This window comes from Neopsephotus bourkii, unplaced genomic scaffold (assembly GCF_033783945.1).
Source record: "Neopsephotus bourkii isolate Nb327-2 ecotype Australia unplaced genomic scaffold, CSIRO-AGI_Nbou_v1 NB_1245, whole genome shotgun sequence".
In the NCBI taxonomy this organism is placed as follows: domain Eukaryota; kingdom Metazoa; phylum Chordata; class Aves; order Psittaciformes; family Psittacidae; genus Neopsephotus; species Neopsephotus bourkii.
Genome location: NW_026901730.1, coordinates 479,149 through 494,997, shown reverse-complemented (window position 1 = coordinate 494,997; position 15,849 = coordinate 479,149). Strand labels below are relative to the sequence as shown.

Sequence of the window (15,849 nt, the reverse complement as noted above, 5' to 3'; positions counted from 1 at the left end):
AAGGCCTGTAGTTCCTCTTCATCACCGCGAATAACCTCTTGCTTTCACGCAGACTCAATAGGGTTTCGGCTCCTATCCAAACCTCAGGTTCGGTACAAGCCAGTTTTATGTACCTTAAAGCAGAAACTTGTTAAGTTTGCAAATTTTTTTACTTTGGTTATCTTTTGTTCCTTTTCTTTCTATGGATACTACTGAAACAAGAATGTCTTAAATGTTCCTCACACAAGTTATGAATCTTATCTACTACAATTTTGCATAGCAGCTGTAACTCCTACAATTCTGCTTCACTGTTCTAGCAACCTTGACTCCTACGCTTAGTTCTGCTTCACCAAGCACAGTGACTGCTTACGCAAGCAGGCACAATGTTAACCCTTTATTCCCAGGTATCACAGTCTTTATAGAAAGACGTATCTGTTAAGTGGAACTCAGAGGGGAAAAAAAGAGCACCATGCAAGAAACTGACTTAAGTTGTATTTATTGATTGTTGAAATAGCCTGGGAGAATCTGGGTTTTTTTCCTGACATTTGATTGTCTAGTCTGTAGGTTCTCTAGGATGATGTTACTCCTGGGGGATTCTAACAGGACACAAGAGGAAAATTGTTCACAATGAGAACAATCAGCCATTGGCATAATCTCCCCAGGGAAGTGGTGGACTCCCCAGTGTTGGACTCTAACTGAAGATTCATCTGGACAAGGTGCTGGGACATCTAGTCTAAGTCATGCTTTGCCTAGAAAGGTTGAACCAGATGATTCTTGAGGTCCCTTCCAACTTTGTATTCTATGATTTTAAGAGTCTGATCCTAAGGAAATCATTGCTGTTGATAAGCATCGGTGTGCTGCATACTCATACAGCAGTTGCTTTCCCTCTGGCAAAGAAATAGCATGTGTGTATGTAGTACAGCTACATACAAATGACGCATTATCACCTTACACGTCCCCACTCACTCCATAAAACATGAAATCCATGTGGATCAGTAGTTTCAGCACTTTTCAGGCACTCTCTGAAGACAAACAGGGCTGTGTGGGTGCTGATTGCACTCCCACAGCTGCCTGCAAATCTGCTGGTGGGCTTTTCACCACCTGCAGCTTTTATAGCGGGCCTTCCCCTTCAGTGGCTTGCAAGGGCAGCAGCACTGGTAAGGGTGTCTGGTCCCACAAGGCTGACCCTCATCCCTACCAATGCATGGCAAACCGCTACTCTGAACACGTTAGGCACTATCTGAACTTGCTACTTTCAGGACAGCTGCTGTGCTGAGCAGGGCTTGGGCTCATCATGCCAGCTCGTTCAGCAGCCATCCGCAGGGAGGCCTGCCGCTGAGCACGGCGGCGGTGCAGGCACCTCCACCCAGCCACCGCCTACCGGGGCACAGGCCACCATTGCCGCTGGGGAACCACTTACTGACCACCATAAGGCGCCTTTCCAAGAGCTGGGCTGAGATTCAACTGGGGAGGTCCCTCGGGAACCGCCATCCCCCTCACACAACCATTTCTCCTCACAGCGCGGCACGACCCCCACGGAAGGCAAGGGGGAGTCCGCGCCCATGACTGCTGACAACCGCCCCCCGGCGCCGGAGCTTCCCGGTGCCGCCAGGCTCCACCGACCACTCCCCCACTCCCAGCCCCCTGCCACAGGCCCGGCACCACTATGGTACCCCGCCCCTCCGTGACGTTAGACAGAGCACCCGGCCATTACCCAGCAGCGCGTTGCCTGCCGGGAGATTAATTGGGCCCTCGCTCGCCGCCTTCCCAGCGTGCCTCGCGGCCGCCGGCACCCTAAACGAGTTCGGACACGCTGTCTTGCCGGTGGCCCTTCTGCCCGGCGATCCTTAGAGCCGCCGAGCGAGAGCCAGCGTTGTCTTGCCAGCCGTTCCGCTATGCCCCCCAAGAAGCAGCAGCAACCGGCGGGGGGCAGCAAGAAGGCGGACCAGAAGAAGAAGGAGAAAATAATCGAGGTAAAGCGAACAGGGCCCACACCGGTCAGGTGCTCTCCTGCCGCTGCCCTCTCCATGACTGCTGGGGCCTGCCGCTGCTTGCTGTTCCCCTTCGGGCGCGGGCAGTTTTTCTCCTCAGTCCTCCGCCGCTCCCTGTAGCGGTGGTGCGGGCAGTGTTGCGGGCGGCTGCCGCTCTCTCTGAAAAGTAGCCGAGTCCAGCCCCGAAGCGTCTGTGGGGGTGACCAGGTTCCCTTGGTGGCCCCAGCGCCCCCCGCATCTGTCACATCACCGACCGTCGCTGCTCTTCTTGGATTGGGGTTTGGGTTTCCTGCCTGGGCATCTACAGGCATGAAAGATGGTAGCTGCTCTGCTTTTTGGCAGGATATCTGGCTACTGCAAGTGTTCTTTTAAATCGATCACTGTGGATTATTGTTTCTATGTACTTTGAGAATATTAGGGTGGCTATTTTTGCTCTCTATTGGCTTCAGATTTTCTGATGTTCTTGCTGAATTCAGCTACATACAAAAACATGCAGCTGAAAGGAGAAATATCTGCACTGATTAGTAACAAATATTACGCAATTAAAATACACAGGGATTATATAGTTTGTGTTTCATTTGCACAGAAATGAAGTGTGCAAGTAATGTATTTTCTTCCCCAGATAGTTATTTTACAAATTACAGAGTTTTCAAATTAGCATAAAATAACTGAGGACTAACTGCTCTTAATAGGGGATACATCTGAAAACAGAGTGACTCTGGAAAGTTGGAACTGTTTATTCTACCGTTCTTTTATAATACATTTTTTAATTGTTAGATCTTCCAAGAGTATGTTTGAGCAGAGATCTTATAACTGCGTGAACATCTATTACTTTTTCCTTGAAGGAAAAAAGAGTCAGTATCAAGTCAATAGCCTGGATAGGTATGTAATGTAGGCATTTCAGTTGCTGGAAATAATCAATTTCTGATTCAAATACTCATGTGTTAGTGGGCAATCTATTTTTTTTCTTAAGTACAGGTAGCTCATGTAAAAACTTCTCTGACAGTAAAAATGGAGATGCAAAGGAAAAATTGCTTCAGGCAGCAAACGGAAAGTTCTTGCACTGGAGTTCAGGAGAATAAGCATCTGTGTGGACTTGACATAGGGGAAGGCCTAATCTTCAAGTTAATTAGAAAATGAAAAATGTGAAATAATTGAAAATAAAAAGTATAATATGTTACATGTGGCAATACTTACCTGCATAACAAATATGTAACATTTATATATTAATACTTGAAGATAGAGGTAATAAGCTATTTCAGGTACATAGGAAAATATAAGGCATTTTTACTGCTACTCAGTCTTCATACTTCCCTCAGTTGTTATGTGAGTGGCAGCATTTAGTAGGTTCTTCTGAAAAGAAAATTTTAAAAAATATTGTGAGAGGTCGGAATATTGTCCATACTGCTTCTTGGATTGCTTGTTGTGTTTGAATCTGTTTAACTGAAAACTTGAGAGGAGTGTCAAGTTTTTTCCTTTTGTAACAAAGTTGTTTCAGTTAATGTGTCTGTGTCTCTTGATTTAGGACAGAACATTTGGCCTAAAGAATAAAAAAGGTGCAAAACAACAGAAATTCATCAAGGCTGTGACTCACCAGGTTAAATTTGGTCAGCAAAATCCACGTCAGGTAAGCATTTATTCTGTAATGTTTTCTCACTGCAGAGTCAAATAGTCTTTCACTAAACATCTAGTGATCTAATCTTGCAGCAGAAAACAGTTGAGATGTAATTTGTCTAATGTGCTGTGACTGGCACAAATTTCACTAATAGTCCTCTTGCAAAACTTGTCTAGATGGGAAGGATGTGCCTGTGTAAAGTTAATACAGAGCACAGGAGTTTGGTTTGTTTTTAAAAAAAAAAACAACCCACAACAAGGGTGGGTTTTTTGTTTACATTGTATTTTGATAGTAACATAATTAAGGTGTATCTCAAATGAAACTCTAGAAACTGGCTATCACCAAAGTACAGTTGTTAAGTTCTTTCTGTTGTTTTTTTTTCTGTAACTCCTACCTAATCTAAGAAATGGTCAACAGTTAAAAATATGAATAGCTGTTAGTAATAATAAAACTCGAATTGGGGGAAGATTAGAAAAAGTATAAGCCTATATGTGCTTGTTCTGCTTATGAAAATATATTGTTAATCAAAGTGGAAACAAGTCTGCATCTATTTGGTGAAATTGTAAAAAAAAAAAATTAAATTCTTAGCCACCGTCTTTACACTGCTCTTCTGTATGATGAATTAAAATGTGATGTGGCTGAGATACACTTAGATACTTACTGAGAAAGCACGGGTTTCGTGAATTATTAGGGAAGCAAGCCAGGTCTCTTACTCCTACAGTGCTAGGGGGACTAGTTGCGAAGTATTTACACAGCTTCCTGCTTTATGAACAATCTTGTGGAATATTTGCATTGGCTAAATTAATGATGTAATAATTTATGGTAAATTCTGTACATAACGGTGAAATAACATGTCAAGTGCAGGTTTAAAGATATTTGGGTCATTAGATCTAATAATTTCTTGTTGTGGAGAGGAGGACTGCTTTGATGTCACTTCGGAAACATTGGTGTTACTCAAATGTTCTATCTGAAGTTTCTGTACAAAATCCCTGAATCTGTAACATGTATAGGAATACCACTATGTAAACTACCCCAGTAATTTTGTTCTCAAAATGTTCGTAACTATTGACTGGTGGAAGTTGGAATCTAATTTTTAGACTGGATCATACTTTCTTACCTTATAAAATAGTTCTCTGTTAGGGTTGTCCCTTAGAAAAAAAAAACTAAAGAAATTTTTCTTGAGTTCCAAGATAAAAATGGAATTGCTGTTAAGGTTTTGTTGGGTTTTGACTGTGGGTTGGGTTTTTTTTGTTGTTTGTTTTTTGTTTGTGTGTCGGGTGGTTTTGTGTGTGTAGTTTTTTTGGGGGGTAGTGTTTTGGTTTGGTTTTTTGGTTTTGTTTTGTTTGGGGGTTTTGTGGTTTGTTTTTCGGTTTTTTATTTTTTCCCTCTTCTCATTTGTCTGGGGTTTTTAAAACTCATCCTCATACTTTTTGAACCCTAGGGTGAAAGAAAAGCAATTCTTAAAGTACTCTTTTTTTTTAGTTCACATATATGGGTCTGCATGTTACATAAAATAGGACCTTTCAGTATGGGGCACCTCCCACTAGACCAGGTTGCTCCAAGGCCTGTCCAGCCTGGGCTTGAACACTGCCAGGGATGGGGCAGCCACAGTGTCTCTGGGCAGCCTGTGCCAGGGCCTCAACACCCTCACAATAAAGAATTTCGTCTTCATATCTCATCTCAGCCTCCCCTCTGTCAGTTTAAAGCTGTTCCCCCTTGTCCTGTCCCTACAGGCCCTTGTAAAAAGTCCCTCTCCAGATTTCTTGTAGCCCCTTGAAGCACTGGAAGCTGCTCTAAGGTCTTCCTGAAGCCTTTTCTTCTCCAGGATGAACAAGCCCAGCTCTCTCAGCCTGTTTCCATAGCAGGGAGAATCAGGTAGAATCATGTCCTTTAATGTGCCAGTCACGTTCCTTTTGATGCAGCCCAGCACACAGTCGGCTTACTGGCTGCAGGTGCACACTGACAGCTCATGGTGAGCTTCTTGTCAACCAGCCCTGTCATTCCTTCTCCTGTGCTGCTCTCATTGCAGTCTCTGCTTAGCCTGTATTTGTGCTTTGGATTGCCCTGATCTTGGTACAGGACCTTCCAGTTGACCTTGTTGAACTTCATGAGGTTGGTCTACCTCTCAAGTGTGTCCAAGTCCCTCTGGATGGCATCCCTTCCTTTCCAATATGTTGATTTTGCTACACAGCTTGGCATCATTGGCAAACTTGCAGAGGGTGCGCTCAATCCCACTGTCCATGTCACTGGCAACAATGTTGAACAGGATCAGTCCCAGCAGTGACCCCCAAGGGTCACTGTCATCAGTCTCCACTTGGGTATTGACCCTTTGACCACAACTGTTGAGTGTGACCATCTAGCCAATTTCTTATCCACTGAATGGTCAATCTGTTAAATCTGTGACTCTTCCATTTAGAGACAAGGGTATCGTGAGGGACAGTGTCAAATGCTTTGCACAAGTCCAGGCAGATGATTTCAGTTGCTCTTTCCTCATCCACCAGTTCAGTGACCCCGTTGTAGAATGCCACCAAATGTCAGGCACGATTTGTCTTTAGTGAACCCATATTGGCTGTTACCTATCAGCTCCTTATTGTCCATGTGCCTTAGTATACTTTCCAAGAGGATCTTGCCAGGCACCAAGGTAAAACTGACTAGCTTGTAGTTCCCTAAAATCTGATTACGTTTGTCCCATGTTCTCTTTCATCTGCCTTCATCCCTCCTTGTGGCTCTGGTATAGATACAGGCCTTTTCTGGCTTATCCAAAAAGGGTAAGGCAGAATCAGGTTTTTTTTCTCTGACGCAAGTTTTTCCTTTCCTAGGAGAAGTTGTTTTTCAGTCCTTGGCTCCTAGTACCTGTAAAGTAAATGTTCTTGTCTTACAAACCACTGGTTTTCAGTGAAGCATTGATACGCTGAATTTATGCCCATTCAGACAAATAGTGTTCTAAAAGCAGTTTCCAACTTCTACAAAAGTTTCCTGGAATTATACTGGTATACATGGAAGAAAAAGAGCAAAGCAGCATGTAAACGCACTACAGATAGGTTTTTTTTTTTTTTTTTTTTGCGCAGACCTGGAAGTTACCACGTTTAATAGTTGCATTGTTAATGTATCACAACAGAGTAACTCATTTTCCTCTCCTGCTCTCAGTATCTTTCCCTTGATATCCTAATCTGTAAAGGTTCAATAAAGGTAACTTGAGTGATCTAATGGCACCTGCTGGCATTTCACGTCGGACAAATTACATTTGTAGTATCTTCTGTTTGAAAGGTCAGTACCACTAGATGGCACTAGCCGTTCGTGCAAGGATACGAATTTCGAGAAACTTAGAAATCACAGGTTTTTCCCTCCTTCATTATAAACCGGTTCAGAATGATTTACTATTTTAATGTACAGTTCAGGTGAAGTGAGTAATGGCATTCTAATTTCATATTAATAACTTCAAATTTGGGTTCATTATAGGCTGCTCAATCAGAAAGTGAGAAGAAACTAAAAAAAGAAGATAAGAAAAAAGAATTACAAGAATTAAATGAACTCTTCAAGCCTGTGGTTGCTGCACAGAAAATTAGCAAAGGTATGGGTAACTAAATTCTCTTCAACTATGTTCTCTTACTCATATACTTACTTCAGGTAAAAGGATCCTTTAAAAATGTCAGTTCATTTTTTTTTAATGAAGTAGATATGGCTGTTTCTTTCTCTGTCTCGTGTACCAAGTACTTGTTTGGTTTTTGTCTGGTTTGTTTCTTTTTTTTTGTGTGGTGGGTTTTTGTGTTCTGTGCTTTTTGTTGGGTTTTTTTTTTAAGATAATTAAATATCAAAAGATATGTTGATACTGACAGGACAGCTGTAGTTACTTTGTTGTATTCAGGTTTATTAATTAGATGCTTCTGGATGAGTGGCATGGGGTTTTGTGTGTAATGGTATTTGTTTAAAGCAGCCTGGACTTTAATATAATTGTCTTCAGATAAAAATCATGTTCAAATCAGAACAGCAAGTTTTCCAATTACTTCTGTCCTACCTCGTAATTAATAGTAGGACTTGATTTCAGAAGTGTGGTCTTGAACTTGGTTATTGAACAAACTCGTTTTGTGATGAAAAGTGATAACTCTGAGAAACTCTACAGTTGATTGCCACATGGCAGCAAAAAAGTAGTACTTTTTAGGAATTAAGTAAATGTTATCAACTCTTTGCTTTGTTAATCTTCTGGAACTAATTACGCACAATAATTTTTTACTAGACAGGTGTGACTTCCATGTATGTCTTTAAGGCAAACTGGGTATTTGCTCATTGTGGCACATAACAGCAGCAAACGCCAATTTTCATTATATGAGCTGCAGTGGTCATCTTCTCCAAATAAAGTAGCTCTTGGTTTACAGTTATTTCAGAGGACTAGTACTGTTTTAATTAAAGCTTTGAGTTTCTTTTGAGATTGGCAGCAAGGTTTCTTATGGATCCGCTGTCCTGGGTTGAGCAGTAGCAGACATTTTTCTCCTTCTTAGTAGCTGTGCAGCACTGTGGTTTTGACTTTTGGCATGGGAACAGTGCTGGTAACACCAGTGTTTTTAGTTACTGCTCAAATGTTTAGTCTGACCAAGGACTTTCTGAGCCTGATGCTCTGTCAGGGAGGAGGTGAAGCCGGGAGGAAGCAGAGACAGGACACGTGACCCAAACTGACCAAAGAAGTATTCCATACCACAGCACGTCATGCCCAGGATGTAACTGGGAGTTACCTGGAAGGGCTAGTGCTCTGCGGGGTTGGATTAGGTATTGGTCAGTGCTCAGTCAGGCTGTTTGGGGGCAAGTTATCGGTCGGTGGGTGGTGAGGTGTTGTATTTTCTTCCCTTGTCATTTCTCTTATTATTATTATTGATGGTAGCAGTAGTGATTTGTGTTATGCCTTAGTTACTAAACTGTTCTTATCTCAACTCATGGGAGTTGCATTCTTTTGATTCTTGTCCCCATCCCTCCAGGAGCAGGGGGAGGGCAAAAAGGGGGGTTGGAGGGAGGTGAGAGAGCAAGTGTGTGATTTATGGCTAGCTGGGTTTAAACCACAACACCGCTCATTGTTTAAAAACTAGATTACTTTAGTTGAGAATTCAACTAGGTATTGCAATACATATTCTACCCACTAGTGACTTGCACCCAGTGTAAAAACAGCAAGTGAAAAACTCAAACTTAAAATCTTACATAAGTCCTCAATGAATATTAAAGTATTTCTGATTTAATCGTTCCTCATAAATACGTTTCTACCTGCTCTTGTTTCTTCTCTTGCCTTCTAATGGTCAAATAATTCCTTTAGTGGGATGATATTTACTTAAACTGTGATTAGGTTGATTGAATAGTTCATACTGTATGAGCAGCCATTTTTTTCTATTTTTAAAGAAAGTAAATGAGTGCAGCTTAGATTATTAGAATTTGTTCTACTGTGGTATTGGTCCGTTAAGGAAAGGCTGAAATCAGGAGATGCTTTACTGTGTATTAGCAGAGAATTACCTTAATGCATAGGAAGTTGCCTAGAGTTGGGATCCTGTATGTATTACATTATATGAGTAAATAATTTGCTCAGGCAAACTGCTGTTCGTATTTCTTTAAATAATGCAGTGCCAGCTTTGATACTTAATGCAAGTATCATGCTATACAAACTAAATAAGACATTTTCAGGGCATGAAGTATTTACTTGTGATGAACTTCATATTAAAAAAACTTCAGTTTTTAAAAACAAATCCTAAAGAGTGTGTTCTCAGAACTTTTAATATACATCTTTTGCTTAAAAATAATATTAAAATATAAAAAAAACCAACAACATTCTTCCCTCAGGTGCCGACCCCAAATCTGTAGTTTGTGCTTTCTTCAAGCAAGGACAGTGCACTAAAGGAGACAAGTGCAAGTTTTCTCATGATTTGACTCTGGAACGTAAGGGTGAAAAACGAAGTGTATACATTGATGCAAGAGATGAGGATCTTGAAAAAGGTATACAACTTACACAAAATTACTGGTAAACTATTCTGGTTCTGAAACTGGACTTTTAAGAGTCTTCTGTTGTGGTTGTGATCCTGAAGAGCCTGCTCAGTGACCAAAGCAACCCACACCACTATGTTCAAAATGATGAACAACAGTGAAGCTCATTTAAAGAATACTTGTGAACATGCTTCTTAATAAGTTACTCAGAAAAAATTTTGACCTAGTGACAGTGGATGGTATTTTTTTCAATTCTGCTGTATAGCACTTTGCATCAGACAGGTATCAAGTTGCATAGTGTTTGGTATTTCTGGTAGTTGCTAGTTTCTTCCGAGTTCTATAGAATGGAATTGCAAAAGGAAGAAGTGTAAAGAGTAACCAGAGTTGCTTTCCAGAATTATTACTAGTGTTTGCCCAAATGTGCACATTTGCAGAATTCGGGATACTCTTTGGAGTTTTTTTGTTTGACTTGTCTCCTTTCCCCAGATCATTTGTTTGCTATGTGCTCTGGATTTTACTTTTACTTAGCAGGGGTTAGAGATTTTATAGTCAAAATAATTTCTTTTGTTGGTCCTCAGTTCATGATGTTTCAGTCTTCATTTGAATTTTAGCCTGTGTCATCCTAAATGAATGTGATAGGCTCCCACAGATTCACTGCTGCTGTTGCCAGCAGTGATCTTGCTTCTTTTGATGGAACCTTTTTTTAACTTTTAACACATGAAATTTAATATTACCTCTTTCAGTCGTCAAGTTCTGTTACCTGTTTTTTTTTTGGTCAATAGCCTTCAACCTTTTCTTTTACTCAGTCATAACCTTTTTTTTCTCCCTTGTCTATGCTTGCTAATGTACAGATGAGATGATGCAATTTTTTAGTCTTTCAGTGAAACACAACTTATGCCTGTCAAAATATGAATTTCTGAGGCTTTTGAGGAAACAGTCTTGTGAGCAGCACAGGGGAGTTTGAAAACTTCATTATAAGAGGCTGAATTTATTTTCCATTCTATAAACTAACTAAAATGTAAAAATTGCATATTAAAACTGTTACTAGGGAGCAAAATGAGAGCAGTGTTTAGTATTTGAAATTTTTATATCTATTGGAATTTTCTGTTGTCTTTTTCTAGATACAATGGATAACTGGGATGAGAAGAAGCTGGAAGAAGTGGTGAACAAGAAGCATGGTGAGGCGGAAAAGAAAAAACCCAAAACTCAAATAGTATGTCTTTTCTTTCTTTTTTTTTTTTCCTCTCTAACTGAGCTATAGTAGAGAGAAGTAATTGCAGACTAGTATTAGATGCATTTATCATTATCTTTAAGATTGAGTGGGTTATCATAGCAATATTCTGAGTCTACAGTACTTATAATAATGTATTTATTTAAAAAAAAACAAACCCAAAGCTTTTTCAGTCATCAGAAGGTGTTTTCTCATGTTAAATACAAATGGTATGCAGATGAAGTGCTTTCAAAATGGAAATGCTGAAGGAATTTGTCATATATCTAATGCATCACACTTGCTTAGAAGATTCAAGTATTGTGATTAGTTAGGTCCGTTATCTCATTCCAGCAACTGCTATATATATATTGGCTTATTTATGGACTGAGTGACATTTAAGCATGTAAGTTTAAATTTAAAGTTCTTTCCTGTAAGCTGAAATTTACTAGTTGAGGCACTTGTAGTTCCTGACCCCTGACTTCAAGAGTATTCTTCAGTTTGTGTTCTAAATGGTATAATATCTTAACCCTTTTTCATTCTTCAGAATGATTGCACCTTATTTTCAATACCAAACAGATAATATCTTCAATACTGCTTAAATTTGCAAAAGTTAAATTTCAGTATGGCTAAGTGTGACCTATGAATTGCTTGTTAGAAGTTCCAGAGTGACATCTTAAGCTCAGGATCATGAGCTGGGAGATTTAACATCTGATGCAGATTACATTTATTTTTATTAAAACTACAGTGGTGTTGATGAGCAGGAAGAGAGACTGTCAGCGTGCTTCTACATTTGCTGCTGGCTTTAAAGCAGTATACACTTGCCAGTCTTCTGAGTCATCCAGGCTTTCAAAATTGGGATTATAATAAAGGGGAGAAGCTCTTTAGCTGCATGAGTTTCACATAAGTAGTTGCACTTCTCTTGTCTACTTTTTTTAGTAGCAATGCATTTCACATGTTTCTTCTATTTTGAGCACAACTGGCTTTGAGTTACTGTACTTCTGACATGTAGTAGCTATATATTTAGTGTAAGTTGCTAGGGATGAAAAAAGAATGTGCTGCTAACAACTCTTGTTTTAAACAGGTCTGCAAATATTTCCTTGATGCTATTGAAAACAACAAATATGGATGGTTTTGGGTATGTCCGGGTGGAGGAGACAACTGCATGTATCGCCATGCTCTTCCTCCAGGTTTTGTATTAAAAAAAGATAAAAAGAAGGAGGAAAAGCAAGATGAAATTTCGTTAGAAGATCTAATAGAAAAAGAGGTAAAGTTGTCATTTAGGTACCTTTTGGTAGTATTTATTTTCATTACTTTGAAGATACAGTTGTAAGTAACTTCCTAATTAACAATTTCAAAGTATAAAATATTTCTATAGCTGCATGAGCTAGGGTGAAGGATGTGTAGTATCTGACTTATGTTTTTGTTTAGAAACTACTACCCAATAAATGGATTGAACTATGGCTGCATACTTAGTGCAGGTGTTGCTAATCCTTTATCTGTTACAACTGCTTCTATGGGCCTTTGTCATTCCCAGCTCATTGCCTCCATAGTTTTTGTATAACTCTGTAACAAGGAAGCAACACCAAGAGAACGGGGCCTTGAAGTTTTTATGTGCTGCTCTGCTTATTTCTGGCAGTATTGCCTGGCAATGTTGCTCTGAGGAGAACCTGAGCAGTTATCACTGGCTTCTTTCCTCCTGCACTTTTCATGTTAAGTTTCACATCGGTTCATCTCGCTAAAATGAAATTTGTGTGTTGAGTCAAACTGAATGGATGGTGTGTGTTTAACAGTGGTGAGAGTGAAGATCGAATTAAAAACAAATGTTTTTAGTTAGTTTTTGAAAAAGAGTAATTAAATCTCTAATAGTTATAGCCTTTGGAAATAATTTCTAGCATTAGTCTCTTTACTTGACAGCGTGCTGCCTTAGGACCAAATGTTACCAAAATTACTCTAGAGTGTTTTATTGCATGGAAGAGAAGAAAAAGACAAGAAAAAATTGATAAGGCTGAGCAAGATATGGAGAGGAGGAAAGCAGATTTTAAAGCTGGCAAAGCATTAGTGGTATGTTCTCCAGTCCAATTCTTAGCATAAGAAGAAAAGTGTAAGTTCTTGTAATAAGTTAGCTGGCCTGGAATTGCCTTTTCCTTTTCTTGCCCCATACCCTCTACACCTCTTTTTTTTTTTTTTTTTTTTTTTTTTTTTGGCCTTTTTTCTGGTTGGGGGGGTGGGGGGAGTGGTTTGTTTTGGGTTTTTTTTTTTTGTGTATAGCAGTACAAATTCTAAATTCTGTGAAGTCCTAAATTAAGAGGGGTTTTTTGGTTGTGTTTTCTTTTTCCTTTTCCCCCCCCGTAAATAGATCTGTGGACGTGAAGTATTTGAATTCCGCCCAGAGCTGGTTGATGCAGATGATGAAGAAGCAGATGATACCAATTATATTCAAGGAACAGGAGAAGATGATGAGGTAAAGAACTGTATTAACTTGAGTAATATTTCAAGTTGCATTCAAGTTTGAAAACTTATTAATTTGAGAGCTCTTACAGTGCAGTTAGTAAGCTTGGCTCGTAATTTAACACCACTGCAGAGTAGATTTTGTCAAATTTGTGTCAAAAGGAAGATTAAAGATTTTTTGTATAAGTCCTTTAGGAATGAGAATTTCTGTAGAGAAGTAATTCACACAGCATCTTGGTTTATTTTTCAGGTGGAAGACCCTGTCTGTATAAATGATGTAGATTTGAACCTTTATATCCCAAAGGCTGTAGAGGATACTGGTATTACTGTGGCTAGTCCTGAGCGATTCAGCACATACAGTTCAATAGAAAAAGATGGTAAGTTCACTTATTTAGGCATCACTAAAACAAGATTATTAACGTAAGAGCTTCTCAAAAGACAGAAATCAATTCTTGATCTGCTTAAAAAGGACAGGGAAGTGAAACTGTTATCAGTGCTACATGCGGTTATTGAAGAAAAAGCTTGTAGAAAATGTTATGTGCTTTATATATGCTATATGAACAAAAATCTAAGGTTTTCTTCGTATTTTCTAGCTAGCTTACGTTAGCTTGTAATTTCTTAGAGCAAAGTCTTTGTTTGCTTGCAGAATGCATATGCTGATCTTAAAGATACTGAGTCTTTTAAGTGCATTCAGTAGGAGCAGCCTATTAAACTTGACTTAGCTACAAAAGTAGGAGTTTGAGGAGTTGGGCACTCCAAGGTTTGGGTTTTTTAACCTGTTCTAATAATTGGTGATCTAAACCTGCATATTAATCAGGTACATGCAATATAACTGATATAAGTCTACAAATAAAGTGACTTCTTTGTGGTTTCAAAACATTAAAGCCTGTTTAGTAGGATTGTTAATTAGTGATTAAGAAACTTGTGACACTGAAATGTGTAAGAATTATTTTTACTTACAGATAATAAATTAAGTGAAGCTTCTGGTGGTGATATAAACAGCAGTGAGCAAAATGACTTGGAGGAAGATAGTGATGGAGATGAGGAGTTGGAAAATGGAGTAATTGATGCAGTTCCAGTTGATGAAAATCTTTTCACTGGAGAGGACTTGGATGAACTAGAAGAAGAATTAAACACTCTTGACTTAGAAGAATGAACTCAAAAGCTCAAGTGATGAATTAAATCTGTGTGACAAAATGAAAACTGACTATTATTTTTTACTCCTTTTTGAATAGAGTTCTTAAACAGGATGTTTATGGTTACCCAGCTGATCCTGATGGGCACATCATATACCAGGAATATTTTCCTTCAGTCTCATCTACTCTAGTCTTGACTATGCTCACAGTAAAATATTCAGAGTAGTTGAGAATTACCTGACAGTTGAAGTTGCAGAAAACAAGATTATAACTTTCAACTAAAAGTAGGAAGTGTAACTTCTCTGCCAATATGAAAGTGTAAGTGGGCAATTTGATACCAGGTACAGTATAAAACATTCTTCACCAGAACCTGCATTTTAGTGGTTGTGGTGATTGAGAAACTTCCTGAAGTGTTCTTTAGGCAGCATACTCTAATGAAGCTGATTCATATTATGCTTCAAGTGGTGATTAGCTTTATTTGATCAGCTGGATGTTGAAGATTGTGAACTCATACATCATACAGTACAATATGGTGCCCTTTCTTTAAAATGTTTTAAAATTTCCCACTGCCTTTTGCCAACAAAACTGTAAATAAAACCTATCAACTTTAAAGTACGTGTATGGATTTTTCTCTGTTTAAGTTACGTTATCATACCAAACTGTTAATACCTTCATTTTCTAATACAGCAATAAACACTTCTCTTTCCAGTTCTGATGCGGAAGCGATAATGGCTTCTGTTAAATTGCAGTTAACTGCAGTTATTTTTCTACACTTAATGCAACATATCATCTGCTGATTTTTATTTTTTTCCCCTGCTGTTCTTCTCTCCTACCCATCCACTGACTGATTTAATGCATGTTATACATCACTCACTGTTATTTGAGTCTCACTCTTTCCCTGCTGTGTTTTGTGTATTAGCAAAGACTTCAAGCTCTGTAGAGCAGGGATATTGCAGTCTAAAAAATGCCTTTCATATTTCTGGTGTTCTATAAATAACACCAAGTTCTGCAGTACTAAGTCGCCTCAAAGTGGAGCAGTGTTGTACTCTGTGTTGTGTACCATGTAGGCAGCACTTACTGTCAGGCTTAAATGGAGTTAATGTGTCTTTCAAAAATCTATTGACTCCCTGTCATAAAGATTTCTCAGTAGTGGGGCTTTTTCAAGGGTTATGCCTCCTTGCCACACAAACAGTATCTGCAATAGGATTGCTGAGCTAGTGCTATCATTTGTATAATCTTTTTTTTTTTTCCTAAAGCCTTTAAATTACTATTTAAAAGGCTGTTAAGATTTGTGGCATTGTTGGTGACCTTTCTCAAACTGCTTTTAGGTGGTAATATTAGCTTTATTGGTTATTTCTGACAGTACTAAATTGACTCTTGAATCTTGAATGCTGTTTTTAAACTAGCTGACTTATTTTGCCCTTTTGGGGGTCTGTGGCATTTGTTTTTTCCTATAGGAACAACAAGCAGTGTTTGGGAGAAGGAAGCCTACTGAAATTGACTTGTAACTGTTTA

The 15,849-nt window shown here is 39.1% G+C and overlaps 1 protein-coding gene across 1 annotated transcript; it reads left to right on the top strand.

Annotated features, from left to right (window-relative positions):
* The first annotated feature begins 1,807 nt into the window (after positions 1–1,807).
* ZC3H15 (zinc finger CCCH-type containing 15) lies at positions 1,808–14,946 on the top strand. Its single transcript, XM_061364647.1, has 10 exons — positions 1,808–1,952; positions 3,496–3,597; positions 7,045–7,156; positions 9,400–9,552; positions 10,662–10,753; positions 11,832–12,014; positions 12,665–12,811; positions 13,107–13,211; positions 13,449–13,575; positions 14,161–14,946. Exons 1-10 carry the CDS (start codon positions 1,875–1,877, stop codon positions 14,352–14,354), a joined length of 1,293 nt encoding a protein of 430 aa, XP_061220631.1. The 5' UTR covers positions 1,808–1,874; the 3' UTR covers positions 14,355–14,946.
* The last annotated feature ends 903 nt before the right edge of the window (positions 14,947–15,849 follow it).